At 54.6% G+C, this 19,394-nt stretch overlaps 9 protein-coding genes across 9 annotated transcripts; 6 read left to right on the forward strand and 3 right to left on the reverse strand.

The window, feature by feature from the left end:
* The first annotated feature begins 62 nt into the window (after positions 1-62).
* On the forward strand, positions 63-1,901 carry BDP55DRAFT_672146 (ketopantoate reductase PanE/ApbA C terminal-domain-containing protein). The gene has a single exon (XM_060575508.1). The coding sequence runs from the start codon at positions 516-518 to the stop codon at positions 1,776-1,778; it is 1,263 nt and encodes a 420-aa protein (XP_060426635.1). The 5' UTR covers positions 63-515; the 3' UTR covers positions 1,779-1,901.
* Positions 1,902-2,075: 174 nt separating this feature from the next.
* Positions 2,076-3,120, forward strand: BDP55DRAFT_672149 (PDCD5-related protein). The gene is made up of 3 exons (XM_060575509.1): positions 2,076-2,190; positions 2,280-2,383; positions 2,533-3,120. The coding sequence occupies exons 1-3, from the start codon at positions 2,167-2,169 to the stop codon at positions 2,813-2,815; spliced, it is 411 nt and encodes a 136-aa protein (XP_060426636.1). The 5' UTR covers positions 2,076-2,166; the 3' UTR covers positions 2,816-3,120.
* BDP55DRAFT_672151 (coenzyme Q biosynthesis protein Coq4) lies at positions 3,121-4,400 on the reverse strand. Its single transcript, XM_060575510.1, has one exon. It carries the CDS (start codon positions 4,047-4,049, stop codon positions 3,162-3,164), a length of 888 nt encoding a protein of 295 aa, XP_060426637.1. The 5' UTR covers positions 4,050-4,400; the 3' UTR covers positions 3,121-3,161.
* Positions 4,401-4,904: 504 nt separating this feature from the next.
* On the forward strand, positions 4,905-6,190 carry BDP55DRAFT_557753 (SET domain-containing protein; the record flags this gene model as incomplete). Its single annotated transcript, XM_060569726.1, has 3 exons — positions 4,905-5,024; positions 5,108-5,410; positions 5,462-6,190. 3 exons carry the CDS (start codon positions 4,905-4,907, stop codon positions 6,188-6,190), a joined length of 1,152 nt encoding a protein of 383 aa, XP_060426638.1.
* A 609-nt stretch (positions 6,191-6,799) lies between these two features.
* On the reverse strand, positions 6,800-8,574 carry BDP55DRAFT_242262 (uncharacterized protein). Its single transcript, XM_060566220.1, has 3 exons — positions 8,419-8,574; positions 7,820-8,305; positions 6,800-7,763 (listed from the first exon to the last, which is right to left on the reverse strand). The coding sequence occupies exons 2-3, from the start codon at positions 8,209-8,211 to the stop codon at positions 6,977-6,979; spliced, it is 1,179 nt and encodes a 392-aa protein (XP_060426639.1). The 5' UTR covers positions 8,212-8,305; positions 8,419-8,574; the 3' UTR covers positions 6,800-6,976.
* A 792-nt stretch (positions 8,575-9,366) lies between these two features.
* On the forward strand, positions 9,367-10,211 carry BDP55DRAFT_672160 (translocase SEC61 complex gamma subunit). Its single transcript, XM_060575511.1, has 2 exons — positions 9,367-9,740; positions 9,803-10,211. The coding sequence occupies exons 1-2, from the start codon at positions 9,656-9,658 to the stop codon at positions 9,928-9,930; spliced, it is 213 nt and encodes a 70-aa protein (XP_060426640.1). The 5' UTR covers positions 9,367-9,655; the 3' UTR covers positions 9,931-10,211.
* Positions 10,212-10,261: 50 nt separating this feature from the next.
* Positions 10,262-12,316, reverse strand: BDP55DRAFT_695894 (WD40-repeat-containing domain protein; the record flags this gene model as incomplete). Its single annotated transcript, XM_060577522.1, has 4 exons — positions 10,262-10,407; positions 10,458-11,927; positions 11,986-12,117; positions 12,169-12,316. 4 exons carry the CDS (start codon positions 12,314-12,316, stop codon positions 10,262-10,264), a joined length of 1,896 nt encoding a protein of 631 aa, XP_060426641.1.
* An 867-nt stretch (positions 12,317-13,183) lies between these two features.
* BDP55DRAFT_587541 (uncharacterized protein) lies at positions 13,184-15,620 on the forward strand. The gene is made up of 3 exons (XM_060570892.1): positions 13,184-14,065; positions 14,123-14,999; positions 15,050-15,620. The coding sequence occupies exons 1-3, from the start codon at positions 13,457-13,459 to the stop codon at positions 15,118-15,120; spliced, it is 1,557 nt and encodes a 518-aa protein (XP_060426642.1). The 5' UTR covers positions 13,184-13,456; the 3' UTR covers positions 15,121-15,620.
* A 120-nt stretch (positions 15,621-15,740) lies between these two features.
* BDP55DRAFT_672164 (heterokaryon incompatibility protein-domain-containing protein) lies at positions 15,741-18,890 on the forward strand. Its single transcript, XM_060575512.1, has 2 exons — positions 15,741-16,801; positions 16,857-18,890. Exons 1-2 carry the CDS (start codon positions 16,141-16,143, stop codon positions 18,758-18,760), a joined length of 2,565 nt encoding a protein of 854 aa, XP_060426643.1. The 5' UTR covers positions 15,741-16,140; the 3' UTR covers positions 18,761-18,890.
* The last annotated feature ends 504 nt before the right edge of the window (positions 18,891-19,394 follow it).

Raw genomic sequence — 19,394 nt, forward strand, 5'->3', positions numbered from 1 at the left:
CTCGGTGGGTCTCCTGCCGGCCGGGATTCCACGGCTACGGATACCACGCGCCAAATTTTGAGAAGGAACCTAACGATTGTCCCCGTCATCCACACCCGTCAACGCCTCCTTCTTGCGACAAAGACAGGACCCTACGCTCATTAACCACGAAGAAGAACGCCTGTCATACTCGAAAACAATTTCTACTCTTTCGACGACGGCCTACACTGTCAGCGAGTCGTTACAGCATCACCGCCCACGACCGCGCCTCAATCCCTCCCCTTTAATGAGCATTGCGCAGTGATTTGCGCCGAACCCTTGAAGACTTCATCGTGGCAGGCACTTTGGCAAGCCTCCCGAGACCGCGGCTCTCCGCGCGGATACCCAAAACACATACGCTATGGAGGTCCGGTAGCCCGTCTACGGGCCGGGGAGCCATCAGATGTGTGTCGATCGATTCCTCGAATAAACTCGGCCTCGGAACGGGAGCAGCGCCGCCGCAGGGCATCGCCCCTGGGAGGGTGGCACCCAAGGAGATGGCGGCTACGGTCCCCGGAGGCACGACCCTGGGTGTGCCGGGCACGACGAAGCAAAAATTCAATAAAGTACTGGGACTGCAACCCGAGGGAAACGAAAAGGAGCTATACGCCATCTTCAGGGCGGACTCAACGTCACGATTCTACGTGCCGGCCGTAATGATGGGACACAACTCGCCGCCGCCACCTTCGTCGCGTACGGTTCACGTTCTTGGAAACGACGAGCGGTCATTATTCTTGTCACACGCTCTGCACGGCATCTACGACTCGGTGAAGACGCTAGACATACCGGCCAACACACCATATCGGGGCATCGCCGGAAATCTAAGCACCAAGAAGAATTCAAAAGGTTGGATCGAACCGAATGCCGCAATAGAGACGTCGCCAGAAGTAGAGAAGGACGATACACATATCAGCAACCTCGTGGTGGCCGGGAGACCGAGCGAGAGCATTAAGCTGCTCGAGAAGGTCAAGCATCGAATCGACGACCGGACGGCCGTCTGCTACGTGCAAGACGGACTCGGGGTGGCGGAGGCGGCCACCAACCGAGTCTTCCCGGAAACGGAGAGGCGGCCGTCGATTATGCTCGGACACATGACACATTCCCTGGCGTTTGACCGAAAGGCGAAATCGGTCAAGGTGATGACGCCCAAATACGAGACGGCGCTCGCCGGCGTGCGGCCGTGGTATGGCCCCAAAAAGTCGAAGCACCTCTCGACAGACAGCTGGCTCCGGACGCAAGGGATGATGGCGAAGTTTGCGTCGTCGGACCTCCTCAAGGCCAAAGGCCTGGCCCTCGACAGCTGGATGAAGGTCAAGATCCCGTCGCTCATGTTCTCGGCCGTCTGCGACCCCATCTGCGTAATGCTGGACTACCGCTACCAGGAGCTCATCTACAATCCGACGGCCAACAAGCTCATCACCCAGCTGCTGAACGAGATCGCCGACGTCGTTGCGCGCATGCCCGAGGTCAAGAACTCGCCCGAGCTGCAGGCCGTCCTGCGGGGTGAGGGCATGCGCAAGGAGATTATGGGGAAGCTTAGGGGGAAGGGGTCCGCGCCGAGTAAGATGGCATTGCAGATTCAGCGGGGCATGTTGACGGATATTGACTATTTGAACGGCTTCTTCATCGAGAGGGGCCGAAGGCTGGGCGTGAAGCTGCCGGCGAACGAGATGGTTATGGGCATGGTGAAGGCGAAGCATAAGGCGCAACTGGACAAACACCGGTCATATATGCCTTTAGAGGTGACCTCGAGGAGGTAGACAATGCTGTCAACGGCTGTAAGACTGGGCATATGTGTGTTTTACTTGATGGGCGGTTTAGCATTGTATGACTACATTCAAGGATAGAATTCAGACATTTTTTATACATATTTTATCAAACAATTGAAAGTCCAGAGTCAGCATCTCACCTTTGAGATGAGAGATCATTCGTGCTGTCGTGCCAGCTTACTCTGTCCCAAAAATGGTACTCGTCGTCATGAAATTTGTAAGGCGCCCAAAAAATGACGGGACCCCAAGCTCCAACCAACCCCGCCAAAAACTTGGACGTCAGGCATACTCAGAAAGGAGCCCCGCGTTTCCCTGCGCCAAAAGGCAAACCTCCACCAAACAACTCCGCGCAAACACGCAACCACAGATACCCGCAACCATGGACGACTCCGAACTCGAACAAGTACGCAAACTCCAACTCTTTTTTTTTTCTTTTTCTTTGCGCGACGGAACGTTTTTTGAGAACTTGGGAACTGACGCAAGCGACTACAGATCCGCAAGGCCCGCCTCGAGCAGCTCAAGGCGCAAGGCGGCGCGGGAGGCAGCTCCGGCGGCGGCGGCGGCTCGAATAAGCAGCAGCAGCAAGAACAGCGCCAGTACGTCTTCATCCCTCACCTCCGTTCACAGAGAACTTAAGATCCATACTTTTGCGCCGGAATTCCCATTCCACAGAACCCAACTGATCTCTCCCTCCTCACCCACCACGAAAAGAAACATCAGCTAACGACGTCCCCTTACTACACAGACAACAAGAACAAGAACAACGCCAGCAAATCCTCAACCAGATCCTGCACCCCGAGGCAGCAGACCGCCTGGGCCGCATCCGCCTCGTCAAGGAACAGCGTGCGCAGGACGTGGAGAACAGGTTGATTATGCTCGCGCAGAGCGGACAGCTGCGCAGCAAGGTTACCGAGACGCAGCTCAAGGAGCTGCTTGAGGCCGTGGCGGGGACGAAGGAGGAGGAGAAGATTGTGGTTAGCAGGCGGAAGGGGTGGGATGATGACGATGATGATTTGTTGGATTTGTAGGTGTTTGCCAATACTCTGCGGAGAGAGAGAGAGAGCAAGGGATTGGGGGTTCGTTTTATTATGCATGCGTGTTCCGTCCTCATTGTGTAGGGGTCTCCTTCGGAATGATGTTTACCGTGCAGATTGTGAAGGGTCTGACGGGGAGACTATGAACCTACCTCTGCGGGAAGGGAGTCCATGCCGGCGTTGAAGGGCGTTCATAAAGCATGACTGCAAAACGTAGCAGATTGGCTTCTGTCCAAGTGGGATTCCCACCAGGAACCTACCAAAAAATCAAACAAAAACTACATCAAACATACAATATCTATACAAACCCCATGTCTATACACAATACACAACCCACAGTCTACACCCCCTTCAAAGCCTCCTGCGCCCTCCTCCTCTCCTCCCTCTCCCGCTTCCGAATCTCCCTCATATTAGGCGGCCTCTCAATCCCCAAGTCGGCCCGTAACTCATCCACGTCCCTCTCCAGCTGCTCCTCCCAGTAGACATTAATCACCTCCTTGGACTTCATCCCATTCTTCACCGCCCAAGGGCCATAAATCTCCCTAAACCGCTTCCTCTCCCCAGCTTTCATGGTAGCATAACTCAGCACCGCGAACCCCGTCATCGGAATCAACGTATTCGCAAACTCGAATGCCTTGAGCGCCACCTCGCCCTCCCGCACGATAGGCAGGCCCGTCAGCGCGTGGAAAAAGTCGTGACACTCGCGGTACCGCTGCATCACGTACGCGCACTCCGGATCGTCGATGTACCGCACAACGGGCCGCGTGTCGGGGGACACGCCCTCGGCGTCCAGCCAGGCTACGTAGGCGCGTCCGACGCTGTTATCCGGCATGGCGCGCAGGCGGGATAGGTTCAGGGAGGTGGATGTGATGCGGGGGCGGTCGCGGAGGATGCGCCGGCCGGTTGGGTCGGCGAGCATTGCGTCGCGGAGGCGGTAGATGAAGTAGGGGGTTGCGGTGGTCTCGCCTACGGCGGCGATGAGGTCGCCTCGGTAAGGGGAGAGGAGGGACCAGATTCCTGCGCCGAGGCCGAGGGCGGCGCGTTCGATTTTGGTGAGGGGGATGTGGCCTGGGTAGTTTGGCGGTGGGCGGTTTAGGACGGAGAAGGGGCGGCGCGAGGAGGAGGAGGATGAGGAGGAGGAGGAGGGTATCGTTGAGGTGCAGGCGGCGCAGATGGCGGGGAGAGCGCGGCGGGTTTGGGCCGCGGGGAGGGATGTGAGGACTTTCATTTTTTGCTGATTTGGTTTCGCTTACGGCGTGGTAATTGTGAATAGGCCGTTGGATGTCGTCGAGAAGTTGAGGGTTGTGGACGAGGAAGCTGTTGGGAGCTGTCGAGAGCTTGTCTGCTCTGTTCGGGTTGAGAGTGGTTCGATGACCGGAACACTTTTTGGGAGCTCGGGGCAGCTCCATTACCTCACCTCGGCGACGGCCCTCCCGAGAATTTGGACAGCCAAGGGTCTCCGTCGGGTCGGGGAGTCGGTGGATACTAGCGCCGACCTTTTCCAATTGCTGCTGCTGCTGCTGCTGCTGCTGCTGCTGCGCATTTCTTCGGCAGTCAGTGGTTTAGGTGAACATTCTGGTGGGACAGGGCCTGACGTTCCAGATCGTTGGAACTGTTACCCCCGGCGCATTTGATTCGTCACTTTTGGTTTTTAGGTGCAATTCGTCTCAACTTCCTCTGTCTTGTCAATCTTTGAAGCTTCCACAACAAGACTGGCTGCCAACCATTTTCTCTTGTTCCAGGATACCTAGAGTTGAGCGCAAATCTAAATTCTCTTTTGGAAGCAAAGAAGATTGAAACCTGGTCTTCAGGGCTTGCACCTCAGTCTCATTCAAATCTGTTGGCGCTTCACGGATGAGAAAGCCCATCTTGCCGGTATAAGACTCAACGAATTTACATCTTACGAATCACATTCATATCTTTTCTCTCACACAGACAGCTTTTGACTAAGACCAAGTTGCCAAGATACGGACTCATACTTTCATGAGCTTTCATCACACGTTCAAACTACCTTCACCTCAGCTTCAGTCTATCAAACGCGCCACCATCTAAATCCAATCCCTGGCTCTAAACAAAACACCAAATGGACGCAATCGAGAACCTCTTATCCTGGGCTCAGACCCAAGGAATAACAGTTTCCAATGTCGGCCCCCGCGCCCTCCCAGGAAGAGGCATAGGAATCGTCGTAACATCACCTCTCAAAGTAAGCCACACCCACACAACTCATAACTCATCGATATCCTCACTCGCCAAACACAACTAACACCACCACCACCACTCCCTCAGAAAGACGACACAATCCTAGACGTCCCCATCCCCTGCCTGAAAACAATCGCAACAATCCCAAAACCCCTAACCCGCCCCTTCCCAAAAGAAACGCCTGTCCACGCCCTCCTGGCCCTAGACATCGCCCTCGACACCTCCCCCTCCTTCCAAACCTGGTCCGCCGTCTTCCCAACACCCAAAGACCTCTCCTCCTGCCCCCTAACCTGGTTCCCTTCCTCACCAACCCTCACCTCCCTCCTCCCCTCCCAAGCCCTCACCCTCCTCAAAGCCCAGCGCGAGAAGTTCGAATCCCACTGGTCCCTCGTCTCCTCAACCCCGCTCCCAGACCTGGACCTGGACCAGGACCAGGACGAGCACCAACACAGCTACAGCTACCCAGAAGGCGGCCTCACATACGAAACCTACCTCCACGCCTGGCTCCTCGTAAACTCGCGCACCTTCTACCACATCACCCCCAAAACCGCAAAACGCCACCGCGACGACCACATGATCCTCCAACCCGTCGCAGACCTCCTCAACCACTCGCCCCGCGGCTGCTCCGTCGCCTTTGACAAGTATTCCTTCACCATCAAAGCCGATCGGTCCTACACCCCCGGCGAGGAGATCCACATCTGCTACGGCCGCCACAGCAACGATTTCCTGCTCGTCGAGTACGGTTTCCTCATGGCACAGGGCGAAAACGAGTGGGATGAGGTCTGCATCGACGACGTTCTGCTGCCGCGGCTGGGTGCCGCGCACAGGCGGCGGTTGGAGGAGAGGGGGTTCCTGGGGAATTATGTCATTGACGCGGAGACGGTGTGCTACCGGACGCAGGTGGCGCTGCGGACGCTCGTGTTGCCGGCGAGGCGGTGGTCGCAGTTCGTTGATGGGTTTGCGGACGGGGAGGCCGAGCAAGCCGAGGTCGATGCGCTGCTATGCGAAATCTTGTCGGCCTACGAGGAGGAGATTGAGTCCAAGATCGAGACGGTGCGTGGGCTGGATGAAGGTGAGCAGTTTCAACGAGACATGGTAGCGGCTCGCTGGAACCAGATACAGTTGCTTGTACGCGGCACGATAGACAAGTTGGACGTTTCCAATACATAATAATCTACCGGTTTCTGTAAAGCAAAGAGCAATGGGGCGTGGAATGACGAAACGCAGTCGTAGATTGTGCTTTTCAGGTCTGAACTGTAACGCCGTAACCGAGGTGCCAGGGGCCGTTCCCATGCAGCCATATTCTAATAGTACACATACAATAACTCAAAGCAAACATCTGACATTTTGGTGGTTGCTGTCATCCATCCGCAGCAACAACAAGCTCCGTGAGGTCGCAGCCAATATACCCGCCACTCATCTGAAGACTAGAGGCCTGGTTTGACTGACCCTTCCTGAGAAATGCAAAGAGATCTCGTCGATGAGAGGGTCTTGGCTGCAGTAATGAATTCTGACTTATACGCGGGTAGGGTTTGTGACCGGATGCTCTACGACGCGGTGACCACTGCATCGTTCCACGGCTGGCCGACCCAGCCATGACCATTGCCTCAAGATCGCGCAAACTGTCTTGGCCGGTAGTCCTACTCAGGTCGAGGTCGCTTGGCACCGTGAGGGTTGCCCCAGTCGTTACCACCACCCTGGTTGCCGCCGAAGAATGCAGGGTTGAACTGTTGTGGCATGCCTTGGAATCCTGGGAAAGAGTCAGCTTGTGTGCTTTTTGAATGAAGAACGAACGAGAACGCAAACAGCAGAGAAATTAGTCAAGCAATATTCAGCGAGGACCCGAGAAATGAAGCGGCATCCTCGTGCCAAATCGAGCAGCTGCAGGGGGTTGACGGGCACTAGTGGTAAACTCCAAACCGTGCTCCTTGGTCCATCGGCCGACCTCTGGTGCAGTTACAGGCTTTGGTAGTTCAGATACATGCTTTGGCTGCACCTTTCGCCGTTTGGTACTCGGAGGGGTCTCGCTTCGGCTGGGTTGGCAACTTTGCCCTTTCGCCGACAAGAGTGCATGCGCTTCTGGGTTGAACCAGAGTCAAGTTGAGAGATTGGGGGATTTTGACTTTGCTGGAGGGAATCAAGAGAAGGGGGAGTCATACCAGGCATTCCACCACCCATCATGCCCATGTTAGGCATACCCATGTTGGGCATGCCTCCCATCGGGCCCATGTTCATACCGCCCATCGGGTTGTGCATACCGCCTCGCCCACCACGCATACCGGGGCCACCGCGCATGCCACCACCGAAGCCGCCGCCCCGCTGGAAACCGCCGCCGCCGAAATTGCCGCCGCCCATGCCGTTGTTGAAGCCGCCGCCTCCCATGTTGTTATTGTTGAAGCCGCCTCCCATGCCGCCCGAGAAGTTGCGGTTGAACCCGCCCTGGTTCATGCCGCCACGTTGACCATTGAAGCCTCCACGACCGCGGTAGCCGCCGTTTCCACGGAAGTCGCCGCCACCCATCGAGGAGCCTTGGTTGTTGTTGTAGTTTCCACCAGGTCGGCTGCCCTGGTCTTTACCTGCACGATTCGGTGCATCCTTAGGCAGCGTACGGAACGGGTTGACGTGGGGGTTCGAGTAAGTGACTTGGTATTTCTTCGGTACGCCTTGGGCGCTGTCTGTCGACTCGAAAGCGTGCTTGGCGGCTGTGGCAGCCTGCTGCGTTGTGAACTCAATGTAGGCTTGTCTGTGGTCAGAGTCAGCAGTTGTGCATGCATGTCTTCCTCACACCACGAATCATACCCCTTGCTCTTTCCGTTAACCTTGTGTTCACTGAAAGTGATATCCTTGAGCTCATCCTCGCAATGACCTGCTCTGGCGTACCCCCTGATGTCATCGTCCGTGTTCCACCAGTTAAGATCCGAGACCATTAGGGCTGTGGTTGCGCCAGGGTCGATCGGTCGGTCGTCGCCCTTTCTCTTGACGCCTTGTTGGGGAGCAGGCGCCTCTTGCTGATCGTGATATTCTTCCTGCTGCTCGTGTTTCTGCTGATCTTCGTGGTGCTCGTGGTGATCGTGCTGTTCCTGGTGGTTGTCGGCATGACCGTTGGCTCCATCATAGTTCTCGGCGTTTCCGTCTTGGTGATCCTGAGGCGCGTCGCCGTAGATATCGATCTCGAATTCCTCCTCAGCCATGGTGACGGTATTATCTGGTAGCCGTGAGTTGGGGCAGTGAGCTTGGTTGTAGTTGGAAAAAGGTTGTTATTAGTCTGCGAGATACAGGATATGTCTGCAGTCTTGAACATGATCATCAGCCGCTGCCAATACAGGGTCATTGCCAAAATCTGAAGCCAAAAGAAAGCTCGAACGTAGGATAGAAAACAGAGAACATCTGATACGTACACTCCTCGTTCCGCAGACAGGATGGAAGAGGTTGGATGGAAATTGCCAAGCCAATAGAATCCTCTCCTTTAGCCAAATAAAAATCAAGACGAAGCTCTGTGCTTCGGTCTTCCCCCAATGGCGACGTGACCGTAGTTCTTTCCTTGTTCGGCCCAGAAGCCTTAGGTACAGGCAACAAATGATGTAGTTGGGACGAGGGAGAATGGAAACAGGATCCCGAGATTCTAGAGACTGTTTGCTCGTTCTGCCACCGCCTTTGGCCGACGCTCCAACCGCGTTCTTGCCCGCTCACTGTGTGGGCGACGCTGTTAGCCGTGATGGGTTAGTGATCCAGGAAGCCTAATGAAGGTTTCCGACAGGTCGCGAGTGGGCAACAGCTGCGCGCCGCTTCGTTGAGAATCTGACGTTTAACGTGATGACTGGAAAATCGACGCGTAGGGGAGCTTCAGTAGAGCTGTGATGTTGTCGAGTAGCTCAAGTATGAAGGGTTCGGTTTGATGTTGACGCGATGAAAGAACTGCGGTCGAACAAGATGAGTGGAGGAACGTTTGGGAAAGGAAGAAAACTGGGGGGAGCTCTTTCAGGAGCTGAGGTCGCATCTTGAGCCAGGCGGGACTGAACAAGGGCCACGGCCGCCAGGCTGCGGCAGGCACAGACTCCGCCAGTGGATGCTCGAATGGGGCTCGCGATTGTCCCGCTGAACCGGTACGTACACTACCTCGTCTCCCTGTCATGTGCTTGAATGCGCTGAGCTGTGGCTGGTCAAAATGGCCCAGACCAGACCCTCTCTGCCCACTAGCGGGGGAATCCAGGGGGCCCTCCTCCACTGAAGTCTGAAGGGGAACACCAAGGGGGACTCCTATCATCCCAACCTTAGATAAGCAATCTGTCTACTCCATAAGGTAGTGGCGTGCACCTCGGCGGCCGGCGCATTATTCCTCCATGCCTCCTTAATGGCAATCTGGCTCTTCCTTCCACAGCGGGAGCTTGTCCCGAAATTTTGGGGACCGTTTGGTGACAGCGCGCTCAATTTAACACATCTCCCTTCTACCCATTCGAACCTCTCGAATCTTCCACCCCCGACCTGCAACGCCTTAAACACACGTCGTCGCGCCTTTCCTTCATCGACTTTGCAGTTTCCTGTTACCTTGCGGCCCATTGGGATTTCCTTTGCGACTTTCATCATATTACCCACCTCCTTTCTCTTCTCCGCAACCCACGCGCCCTTCTATCCACAATGGCCGACCAAGTCAAGGAGATTCTCGAGGTTCCCTCCGAGTTCGCTCAGGAAGGTGTCCAGTTCATGAGACGGTGCACCAAGCGTATGTTGCGCCCCTCGTCTTAGATTGCCCTACCAGCTTTGGAAACTAACGTGTCCTTTCAGCCGACCAGACTGAGTTCCTGAAGCTCTGCCAGGCCGTCGGTGTCGGTTTCCTCATCATGGGCGCTGTCGGCTACATCGTCAAGCTGATTCACATCCCCCTTAACAACATCCTCGTCGGAGGCGCATAAACGCCCTTTATCTATCGTCAATAGAAGCACCGACACATCGGACCGGCTTCTCGAGCACCGTCACGTCAACACGTGACGACCAAAACATGATTTTACACGCAGGGATGGGTCTCAAAAGCATTGCACGGGCAGATTGCGGAAGCGGCGCAGCAACACTTTGAAGAGGTGCTGTGCGGGAGTGATGGGAGATACCCCGAGACCAAAGAGGCTTCATCGATCATGTATCATTGCCAAAAGAGGGGTTGGACATGTGTGGAAGATGTACAAAATAATTTAAATAATCATCCCACAGGACCTGTCCAAATGTGACCCGGTTCCCAACGCGAAGTAACTAGCTTTGGAACGATTCGCCCACGGGGCGCAGCTTCTCGTCGACACTCCGACCCATCTGCGGCTCTGCCTCGTCATCTTCGGCTTCGTTGTACGAATGCAGCGTGCAGGTTCCATGAGCCATGTTAAAGCCGTTCCAAGCAGATGCTGATGGAGGTCAGTAGTAGCCCGAAATTTGTCGACAATGGGGGACTTACCAGCAAGAACTGGCGCATTGGGATGCCAGCTCACGTCGCGCACACATGTGTTCCAACCGGGGAAGTCGTCACCATGGTATATGCGGTATCTGCGCTCCAATGGACGCGAGTTCTTGGTGGCCTTTCTTACGTCAATGGTACCAGCGAGCGTGGCGTCCATGTTCCAGATATAAACCTTGCCATCCTGGCTACCAGAGTAGACGTAACGCGAATTTGTGCTTGATGGAGGTGAAAAGTGGCATCGAATCAACGTGCGCATTACACGATGTCCTCGGAACGTAACTAGCGAGTTGTCGTTGGGATGCGGGAACCAATCTTCGTCCCTGTATGTACCCCACCGGTAGTCGAAATCGCTATTGCTGGTTAACCTCGTCGGGTTAACCTCGTCGTACTTGGCCGTGGACATGACCATTCTCAGATCCCAAAGCTTCATCGTCTGGTCTTTGCCGTTACTCAGGATGTATCGACCGTCGCCTTTGCTGTCAATGTACGTGAGGCCTTCCACGTGGCCCACGAAAGCGCCGGCTGGCCTTCCGTCTCCCATGCTACGTCGATCCCAGACTTTGATGGTGGCATCGTCTGATCCAGAGTAGAGAATGTGCGGTGAGGATTTGTCTGCAAAACACACAGCGTTCACGTCGTCTTCGTGTCCGACGACATTGTGTAACACAGTGCGCGACTCGATGTCGTAGACGACGATTGACTGCATGTTTGTACCAGCCACGAGCTCACGACCGTCTCCCGAAAATCTCACAGACCAAATACCAAAGGAATGCCTCGATCTCCATCCTGCGTGTTGAGTTCCGGCACTTCTCTCTGCGAGATCCAAAGTATATGGGTCTCCCGTGTCGTTGGGATCTGTGGGTGCCAGACAGACGTTGCTTTGGATTGACGTGTAAGCCAGCCAGCGGTTGTCAGGACTCAGGGATGCGTCGGTCAGTGTCCACTGTCCCCAGGGGTAATTAACCGTCTTATAATATTTCCAGTTGTACGGATTCGAGGTGTCGTACATGCGGACCTTGAAGTCGTGACCGCAGGCGTAGAAGAAATTACCGTCGTCGGAGAACTGGCCGGAGTATACGGGGTCATCGTAGTGCACGATCATTTCGGGATTGGTCGATGGTATCATGCCCTGAGCCATGAGATCTTGGTTCTGCTTCCGATCGCGCCTATCGCCCAGACCGAGCTCGCGGTCCAATATCCTACGTGCTAGCTGCTTCTTTTTGGTGACTCGATAATCGTTTGCGCCGAAAACGCCAGAGTGCATCAATTTCGTGCCCTCTTCGCTCGGTACCTTGGGGAAGCGGTTCGGCTCCCGAGCGCGAGGTCTTCGGCGCCTTCTTCCCCAGCCGATATCTTCGTCGTCATCTTCGTCGTCGAGAGTACTGCGCAATGTCACTTCGCCACTTTGAATCAGGCCCAGCAATTGAGCTCGTGTAAGAAACCCCGTGCCATTCCCCGCAGCGCCAGCTGTATCGTGGATTAGCGGACCTTGCACACGATTCTACTTGAACTTGATTTGACTTACTGATGAGAGTCATGAGCCTCGATATCGGATTAGCGGCCATGCCGTCTTCCTCAGCATCATCATCATCCTCGTCACCAGCACCCATGAACACCTCCACTTCTACGTTGCTGTCGTCGCCGCCGTCCTCGGCATCTGCGCATGGTCAGTCTTTGGGTGGTTACGTGTAAGAGAGGTGTTTATTACCATGATACTCATCATCGTCCTCGTCGTCCTCTTCTGGCTCATCTCGGAAGTCAGGGTCGTACTCATCGTCGTCGTTTAGATCTTCGGCATCTTCCGGATCAAAGGTGTAAGTCCAGGCGGGCTCATCATCCTCTTCACTCAAATTCATGTTCGCTGATGGTGATCGCAAATTATCTCCAGAGTCGTTCATTTTGGCTTTGGGTTCGAACGGAAGTTCGGATTGATGCTTAGTGATACAACGGAGCTCGGATTTGAGACTGCCGACGTGTGATGGAGGGCCCTATGCAGGAATGTCCGTGGCAATCGTCTAGATGCCGAGCTATATGTACGTGGTGCGTTCTAGGGCTGAATTACAGAAGGCCAAGACGATTGGAGTGGACAGGAAGAACAAGAAGAGACAACGCTCAGATTATGTTTCATGAAGAAGTGGTCGTTCGTGACGACATTCATTCAGTCCCCGGGGGAGGTGGGGTGTCCTGGACCGAACGGCGGAGATAAGATAGCACAAGCTGCTGTAAGCTCCGGCATGTCAGTGGCGCCAGCGGTTGGAGCTCTCCACGGGCACTTTACGGATACGTACCTTTTCGGGTCAAGGCAGTTTCTCGCAATTCTGTCAGCAAATCTGGGGTCGCCTGGATGCAACCTGGTCTGCTGCAGCGCAGCACAGCTCACCTTTGACTATCGTGTGTTTCTCAAGGAGACAGACGGATCACAAAATGGTGCAGAGTGAACCAGAGGGGACTTAATACCTATTTATTATCTTAGCTGCAGATGCATTGGAAGTTTGTTTTACACCCTACGCGTGCATGAACAGTCGATTGTCTGTCCTTCAATTGCCCAAGACGACTATATGTCTTAAGTCGTTATCCGAAGTTTAGAGTGTCCTCTATGTAAATATCCCCTTCAAGGCCTTTCAGGCGGAAACATTCTAAGGGTTCCATGATCCCCAATGTCGCCCCACAGGGGGCGCCTCAAGGGATTCGGAACATGGGGCCACGGCGGGCGGCGGCGCGTCCAGTTCTTCCCACCTCACGTCCAAGGGAGTACCCTCAGGTACCTACTTGCTTACCCCGTGGCCGTGCAGCAAAAGATACGTAACAATTTTAGAACCCGTGGCTGAGCAGTCGCATTGCCAGAGTAAATCAGAAACCACCAAAACATCCTTCCTTTTCTTTTCCCCCCTTAGCAAAAGAGCAGAACATTTCTCGAGCTTACTTCCAAACTCTCCTTTACATTTCACACCTATCGTTCAGATACCAGTGAGGCTCGACAGCCCGAACGAGTCATCATGAGGCTGCGCACTCGACCCTCCCCTTTGCTTCTCCTCCTCATTCCATCCCTCGTCGCAGGTCTCGCCGTCGAGACCAAGGACAAGAATGGCGGCAAGGCCGTAGCTTCGACCGAAAAGGCCACCGACTCGACCGTCACATCTGGCATCAAGACCAGATACGGCACTGACCACGCGCCTGTCGATGGCAAAGACGGCATGCCCCACGAGGGTCCCTTCGTTGACCAGACCCGAGAGACCAAGAAGGAGAGTGCCGATACAGATGGCAAGAAGGGATTGCCTCCCTTGAAGGGACGCCCATCCGACCCAACCGTTGTTGATGGCAAGAAAATCCCTGAGACCAACGACGGTGTCATGAACGACAAGACACGCCAGAAGCCAAAGGAGGGAACCACGGGCACCGAGGGAGGTGTCAGTGAGAAGGACAAGGCGCGCAAGGCAGCCGAAGGCCGAACTGGCGAAAAGGCCGACAACAAGCCAGAGGCTCCCAAGGAGAAGCCCCCTCTGCCGCACAGTGAGCAGGAGAAACTTTCGAGCGAAAAGGACACCACCACTGGTAAAGAACACGACCATGATCACCACACTGCCGACGAAGTTGCGGGGCTTGAGGTGAGTTTCCTGATTGCCACCCAATTGGCCAAGATGTGAAATGCTGACATGCGACAGAAACCGGCCGATCTCCCTTCCAAGCTCGACGACAAGCCCAATCCGCTCCCCAATTCAGCGCACAAGGACCACCTGGATCTTTCAAAGTCCAAGGGCAAGTCTTCTTCCAGCCTCGACGACGAAGCTGAGGGTGTCATTCAGCCTTTCCACTCCTTCGTCCTGTCTCTCACCATGATTTTGGTTTCCGAAGTTGGCGACAAGACATTCCTTGTGGCTGCCCTCATGGCGATGAAGCATGACCGCATGGTCGTTTTCTCCGCCGCCTTTGGTGCTCTTTTGGTCATGACTGTTCTGTCGGCCGTTCTCGGCCACGCTGTCCCGACCTTGATCCCCAAGCGTGTGACCAGCTTCCTCGCTGCCGGCCTGTTCTTTGTATTCGGCGCGAAGCTCCTTCGTGAAGGTTTGGGCATGGATCCTAATGAGGGTGTAACTGCCGAGCTACACGAGGTCGAGCGCGAGCTGGCCGAGAAGGAAAAGGAGGGCAAGAGACGGGGCTCTGCCGTGTCTCCCTACGCATTGGAAATGGGTCTCAACGGCAGCAGGAAGTCTAGGTCTAAGAGCCGTTTTCCCTCGCCCCCGCGCTCGCCTTCCTCGTCGCCGCCTCGCAGCCCTTCTCCTGGTTCTGGTGGCATCAGGGGCTCGCTGAACGGCCTGAACAACCTCCTCGGCCTTCTTCTCAGCCCTGCTTGGGTCCAGACGTTTGTAATGACTTTCCTGGGCGAATGGGGCGACCGCAGTCAGATCGCAACGATTGCCATGGCTGCAGGACAGGACTACTGGTGGGTTATTCTTGGCGCCATGGTTGGCCACTGCATCTGCACAGGTGCTGCCGTTATCGGTGGCCGTGCCATCGCAGGCCGTGTCAGTCTCAAAGTTGGTAAGTTAGCATCGCATCTTCGTTATAAGCTCCTGGCTAACATATCAAAGTCACTGTTGGTGGCGCTGTTGCTTTCCTCGTGTTCGGATTCATCTACTTCTTCGAGGCTTTCTACGCATGATCAACGAAGCCATTGTCTACTACGCTGTTCATTTCCTATATCCTTCTTACATGTATAGAATACGTCTTTCCTCGTGTCTCATCATTCTTCAGTGATGTGCGGCATTACAGCACAGCCCACGTTCGTTACCTACCAATTATTAATCACACGCGTGTGGTCTTCTATCCAGTCTTCCACTCTGGATCCAGGATGGGGACACCTTGTCTGGAAGACCACACGCAACAGACCGTTTCCTATACTGTCTGACCATACATACGAAATCAACGGTAAAGGAGAAAGGGATTCTCCTCGGAAAACTCAGCACGCAAACCTTGGGTTGTAGCGGAAAGTCGGAAAAGAAACGGAGCGTGGAGATGTCGAATTATGTACAATAGGAACGTCTATGGCCATGGGGCATAAGTGGGAGTTCAATGGAATGGAAGATGTCTATCTTTGGGTTTACCATGATGCCGGAGAGGCCTTGACTCGATTGTTCATCGTATTTGATTTGTTCGTCTTGATTCTACCTTTCAACGCTCTCTTCTGTGCATGATGCTCCGACCTTTACTTGGCCGATTCCACGACAGGCCAAGTTAGCCACCGTCACCAACCAGTATGCATTCGTGTATCTCAGTGGTGTCGACGCCTTTACCTTCGCTGAGGAGACAAGAAGTCGAACCTTGTCCTTGTCGTCTTGGTTAAACAGCTAGTCTCAAACTAAGGTGGTAGTGCCAGGATTCGGCGCCATGTTGGTCAGCAAACCGAAATCCCGTTTCGTGGCTCAGAAGAACGCAGACCCCACATGTTACCGCTTAGATCTACCTGACGATTCCATCATCATCCTCCTCCTCTCAAACATTGAGTCTTTGTCTTGTACAATTGCCGCAATTCCAGCAGACTCAAACCTTGTTGGTCCATTATTTTGGTCTACTCCGAAGTGGCATCTCAGGCACCACCACGAGCCTTTGGCACGGTACCATTCCCTGTTTACGAACCATCCCGTGATCCATACTTCATCGAGTTCGGTTACCAACCTATTGAATGCTCCCGAGAACCAAGAGACCCGAAGCCGTCTCGTTCGGGGGCCTCGCCTCCGCCACCAACCTCCCCCGCGTCGCGCAGCTCGTACAGGAACGGCAGCAAGCCAACCCCAACCCGCGACTATGTGAGCGGTGCCAGGACTGGGACGTCCCCGACTTTGCCGCTGGTCTCGGATCGAAGAGCCATCACTATGTCTCGCTTGAGAGCATCTCTTTTCGGTCTTTGAAGTGTCTCCTTTGCCGCGCAGTCGCTGCGGCTGTTGAGGCGCGACGGCGGGAGGATGGTTGTCTACGTGACTGCTCCGAGGCGTACTTGTTCGTTACGCTCCAGGGCCCTTTCTTTCTTGATTCAGGCTTAGCCGAGGACCAGAAATATCGGTTGTTTGCTTCTTCTTCTGATGAAGTTTCTGTGAGGTTGTTTCTGGAGTTGACTCTGAGTACGGTGCGAGACAAGTCGAAGTTAGCGACTTGGGATGCGTTGCCGTCGCCCTTTGCGGTCACGCCGCAATTTCTATTCCGATACTCGACAGAAGAACCCCAGAGACTCCAAACCATTGAAGAATGGGAGGCTGAATACTTTGACGTTGAGACATTGAAGATTTGGATCGATGGATGTGAGATTCTTCACGGTCACCACTGCGTGACTAGGTACAAGTCGATCGGTAAGTAGTCCTGTGCAGCTCGATTCTGTGCACATTAACCCTGACATGGACACAGACCATCTTCCTATAGGGTTTAGGGTCATCGATGTCCGTGGAATGAAGATTGTCAAGCCTTCAAGACCGGTCCGCTTCGTTGCTCTTAGCTACATGTGGGAAGCCTCCGAGGCATCAGGACATGCACAACTGGAGACGACGAATGCAGAGGACTTGGAAGCTCCAGGGAGCCTCGAGTCTGTCAAGTTACCACGCATCATCTTGGACGCGATATCTCTTTGCAGGGATCTGGGAGAAGGCTTTTTATGGGTGGACCGTCTTTGTATCGTTCAAGATGACGAGCGATCGAAGCCCGACCAGATAGACGGTATGGACCGGATCTATCAGTCTGCCTCTTTTTCCATCCTCGCCGCGCTAAATGATCGTCGCGGAAACGGGTTCCCTGGATATGCTGGTAACCCCAGGAGGCGACGCGCCTCCTTGTGGTGCCCGCCGCGGAACCGGAACGTTGGGAAGGGGATTGACCCGAACGGTCTGCATACGGTAGTCGACGCATCCTTATGGAACCAGAGGGGATGGACGTTCCAGGAGAGACTTCTTTCAAGACGCAGCATCTTCATCACGGAGCACCAGGTCCTATTCCAGTGCTGTCGAGGCCACGCCGCTGAAGAACTTACTTGGGGACGAGCACGACATGAAGTTCCTACACCGTTGCCCAGCGAGGACGCAGAGCCAACTCAAGCAGAAGATCACATCGACGAGCACGACTCACAAGCTCATCACGCGACCCAAATAGATATCGACGAATCGACGACCGAGAAGAAGACACACCACATACCAAACATCACCGGCTTCTACCGCCGAGCGCTCCACAACAGAGACGCACCAGTCAAACTACGAGGCCAAGTATCCCTAGCAAACTACTGCCAATGGGTCGAAGACTACACATCGCGACAGCTCTCCCGTGAGACAGACATTCTCAACGCCTTCGCGGGCGTCGGCAACGCCGTAGGGGACTCCATGCGCACTAAGATGATGTTTGGTTTGCCGGAGATGTACCTCCCCCAGACGCTCATGTGGAGTCACACGGGCGCCGTCCGACGTAGAGGTGACGCGGGGTTGAAGATCCCGAGTTGGAGCTGGGCGGCGTGGTCGTCGGTCGACGGGGGGAGTGCTGCGAGTTATCGGTGGATTCACGGTGATGCGCGACTGTTTGATACCAAGCTCGTGCGGATCGTGACGCTGGTGCAAATTTATGTACACGATGCCAGACGTGCTGCTTCAAGGTCTAGAGACGATGACTATGGTTTGCGCAAAGCCCGGGTGACGGAGAGATGGCTGGGCAGCTGCATGCAGCTAGCCAAGATCAACGGGATCGAAAAGCTGCCGCCGTTGCAGAGGAAGATGGCCGGCGGTAAGTTCAACGTCTCTGAGGAGACGAACGAGAAGTACACCGCCATGTGGCGGGAATGTCCCCACAGTCCGTGGGAAGCTCTCGCGCACGCGGAGCTTGATCCGGAGGCTGTCGAGGTAGCGGCTGGCTTCCCAGGGGCGCTGGTGTTTAACACGACGGTTGCCTCGTTGAGAGTTGGGCGGGATCGGAGGATGATGGGCGCAAGGAGGGGTGACTGCGAGGATGCTGAGATTCTGGATATGATGGGGAGACATGTTGGGTATCTGGATAAGATGGATACCCGTTGGATCTCAGGGCGGAAGGGGGCGAGAGATCGGAGGATGTTGCTTGATTTCATCGTTGTTAGTGCTTCTGTTGACACGGAGGTCAGCGAGAGTACTGAGTGGGCGTTTATCAAGGGGCAGTTTCATGAGATGTGGCGGTTTAATGTCATGCTTGTTGAGAGGGTGCTGGGTACGCCGTTTGTTGCGAGGAGAGTTGGGGTGGGATATGTTTGGCTTAGCCAGTGGAAGGACTGTTATCCTCGTTGGGAGACGGTGGTGCTCTGCTGAGAAAAGCGTACCCGGTCTCTACGGGGCGCAAAATTAGGTAACTCCGAATCACATATGACGAGAGTCCAAGATGCCACCTTTGGTGTTGTTCTCATTCATTGATAGACTTGAAGAGACAGTGAAATATATCCATACAGCAGACCCAAAACCATGGAATTCAAGATACAGGGCACCTTGTATCGGCTGACATTCCATCTTACAAATATACTTAACTCATTTAAATACAGGATCACAGACAACGTAACAAAAAGACTCGGCAACGCAAGCATTAGGCGCTCGACCGCATTGCCCATCACACCATTCAAGATCGTCACGGATGTCCCTTTCAAATGACTCAGAAGGCCACAAGCAGGGAAGAAATTTGTTCCTGGCTGGAACAACTCCCGCCATACGCCCCGGTCACATGAGTAACGCCCTTGGCCGATGATATGGCTGCGTGCAGGGCTCAACGTATTGGTCGGAGACTTGTGCAGTTGGTGCAGCCTAACTATATGTATGGTTGGCGGCTCAGCCTCAAGGCAACCCAGCCAGGTTCTTGGCTTAGACGCTCTCAGCCTGAATGCCAATGGAGATCTAGCCATCAATATGAATACATATGACGCGGTGAAGAACGTCAGGCTCAGATTTAAACGGA

Source organism: Colletotrichum godetiae (assembly GCF_030913485.1).
Source record: "Colletotrichum godetiae strain CBS 193.32 chromosome Unknown BDP55scaffold_36, whole genome shotgun sequence".
NCBI classification, from domain to species: domain Eukaryota; kingdom Fungi; phylum Ascomycota; class Sordariomycetes; order Glomerellales; family Glomerellaceae; genus Colletotrichum; species Colletotrichum godetiae.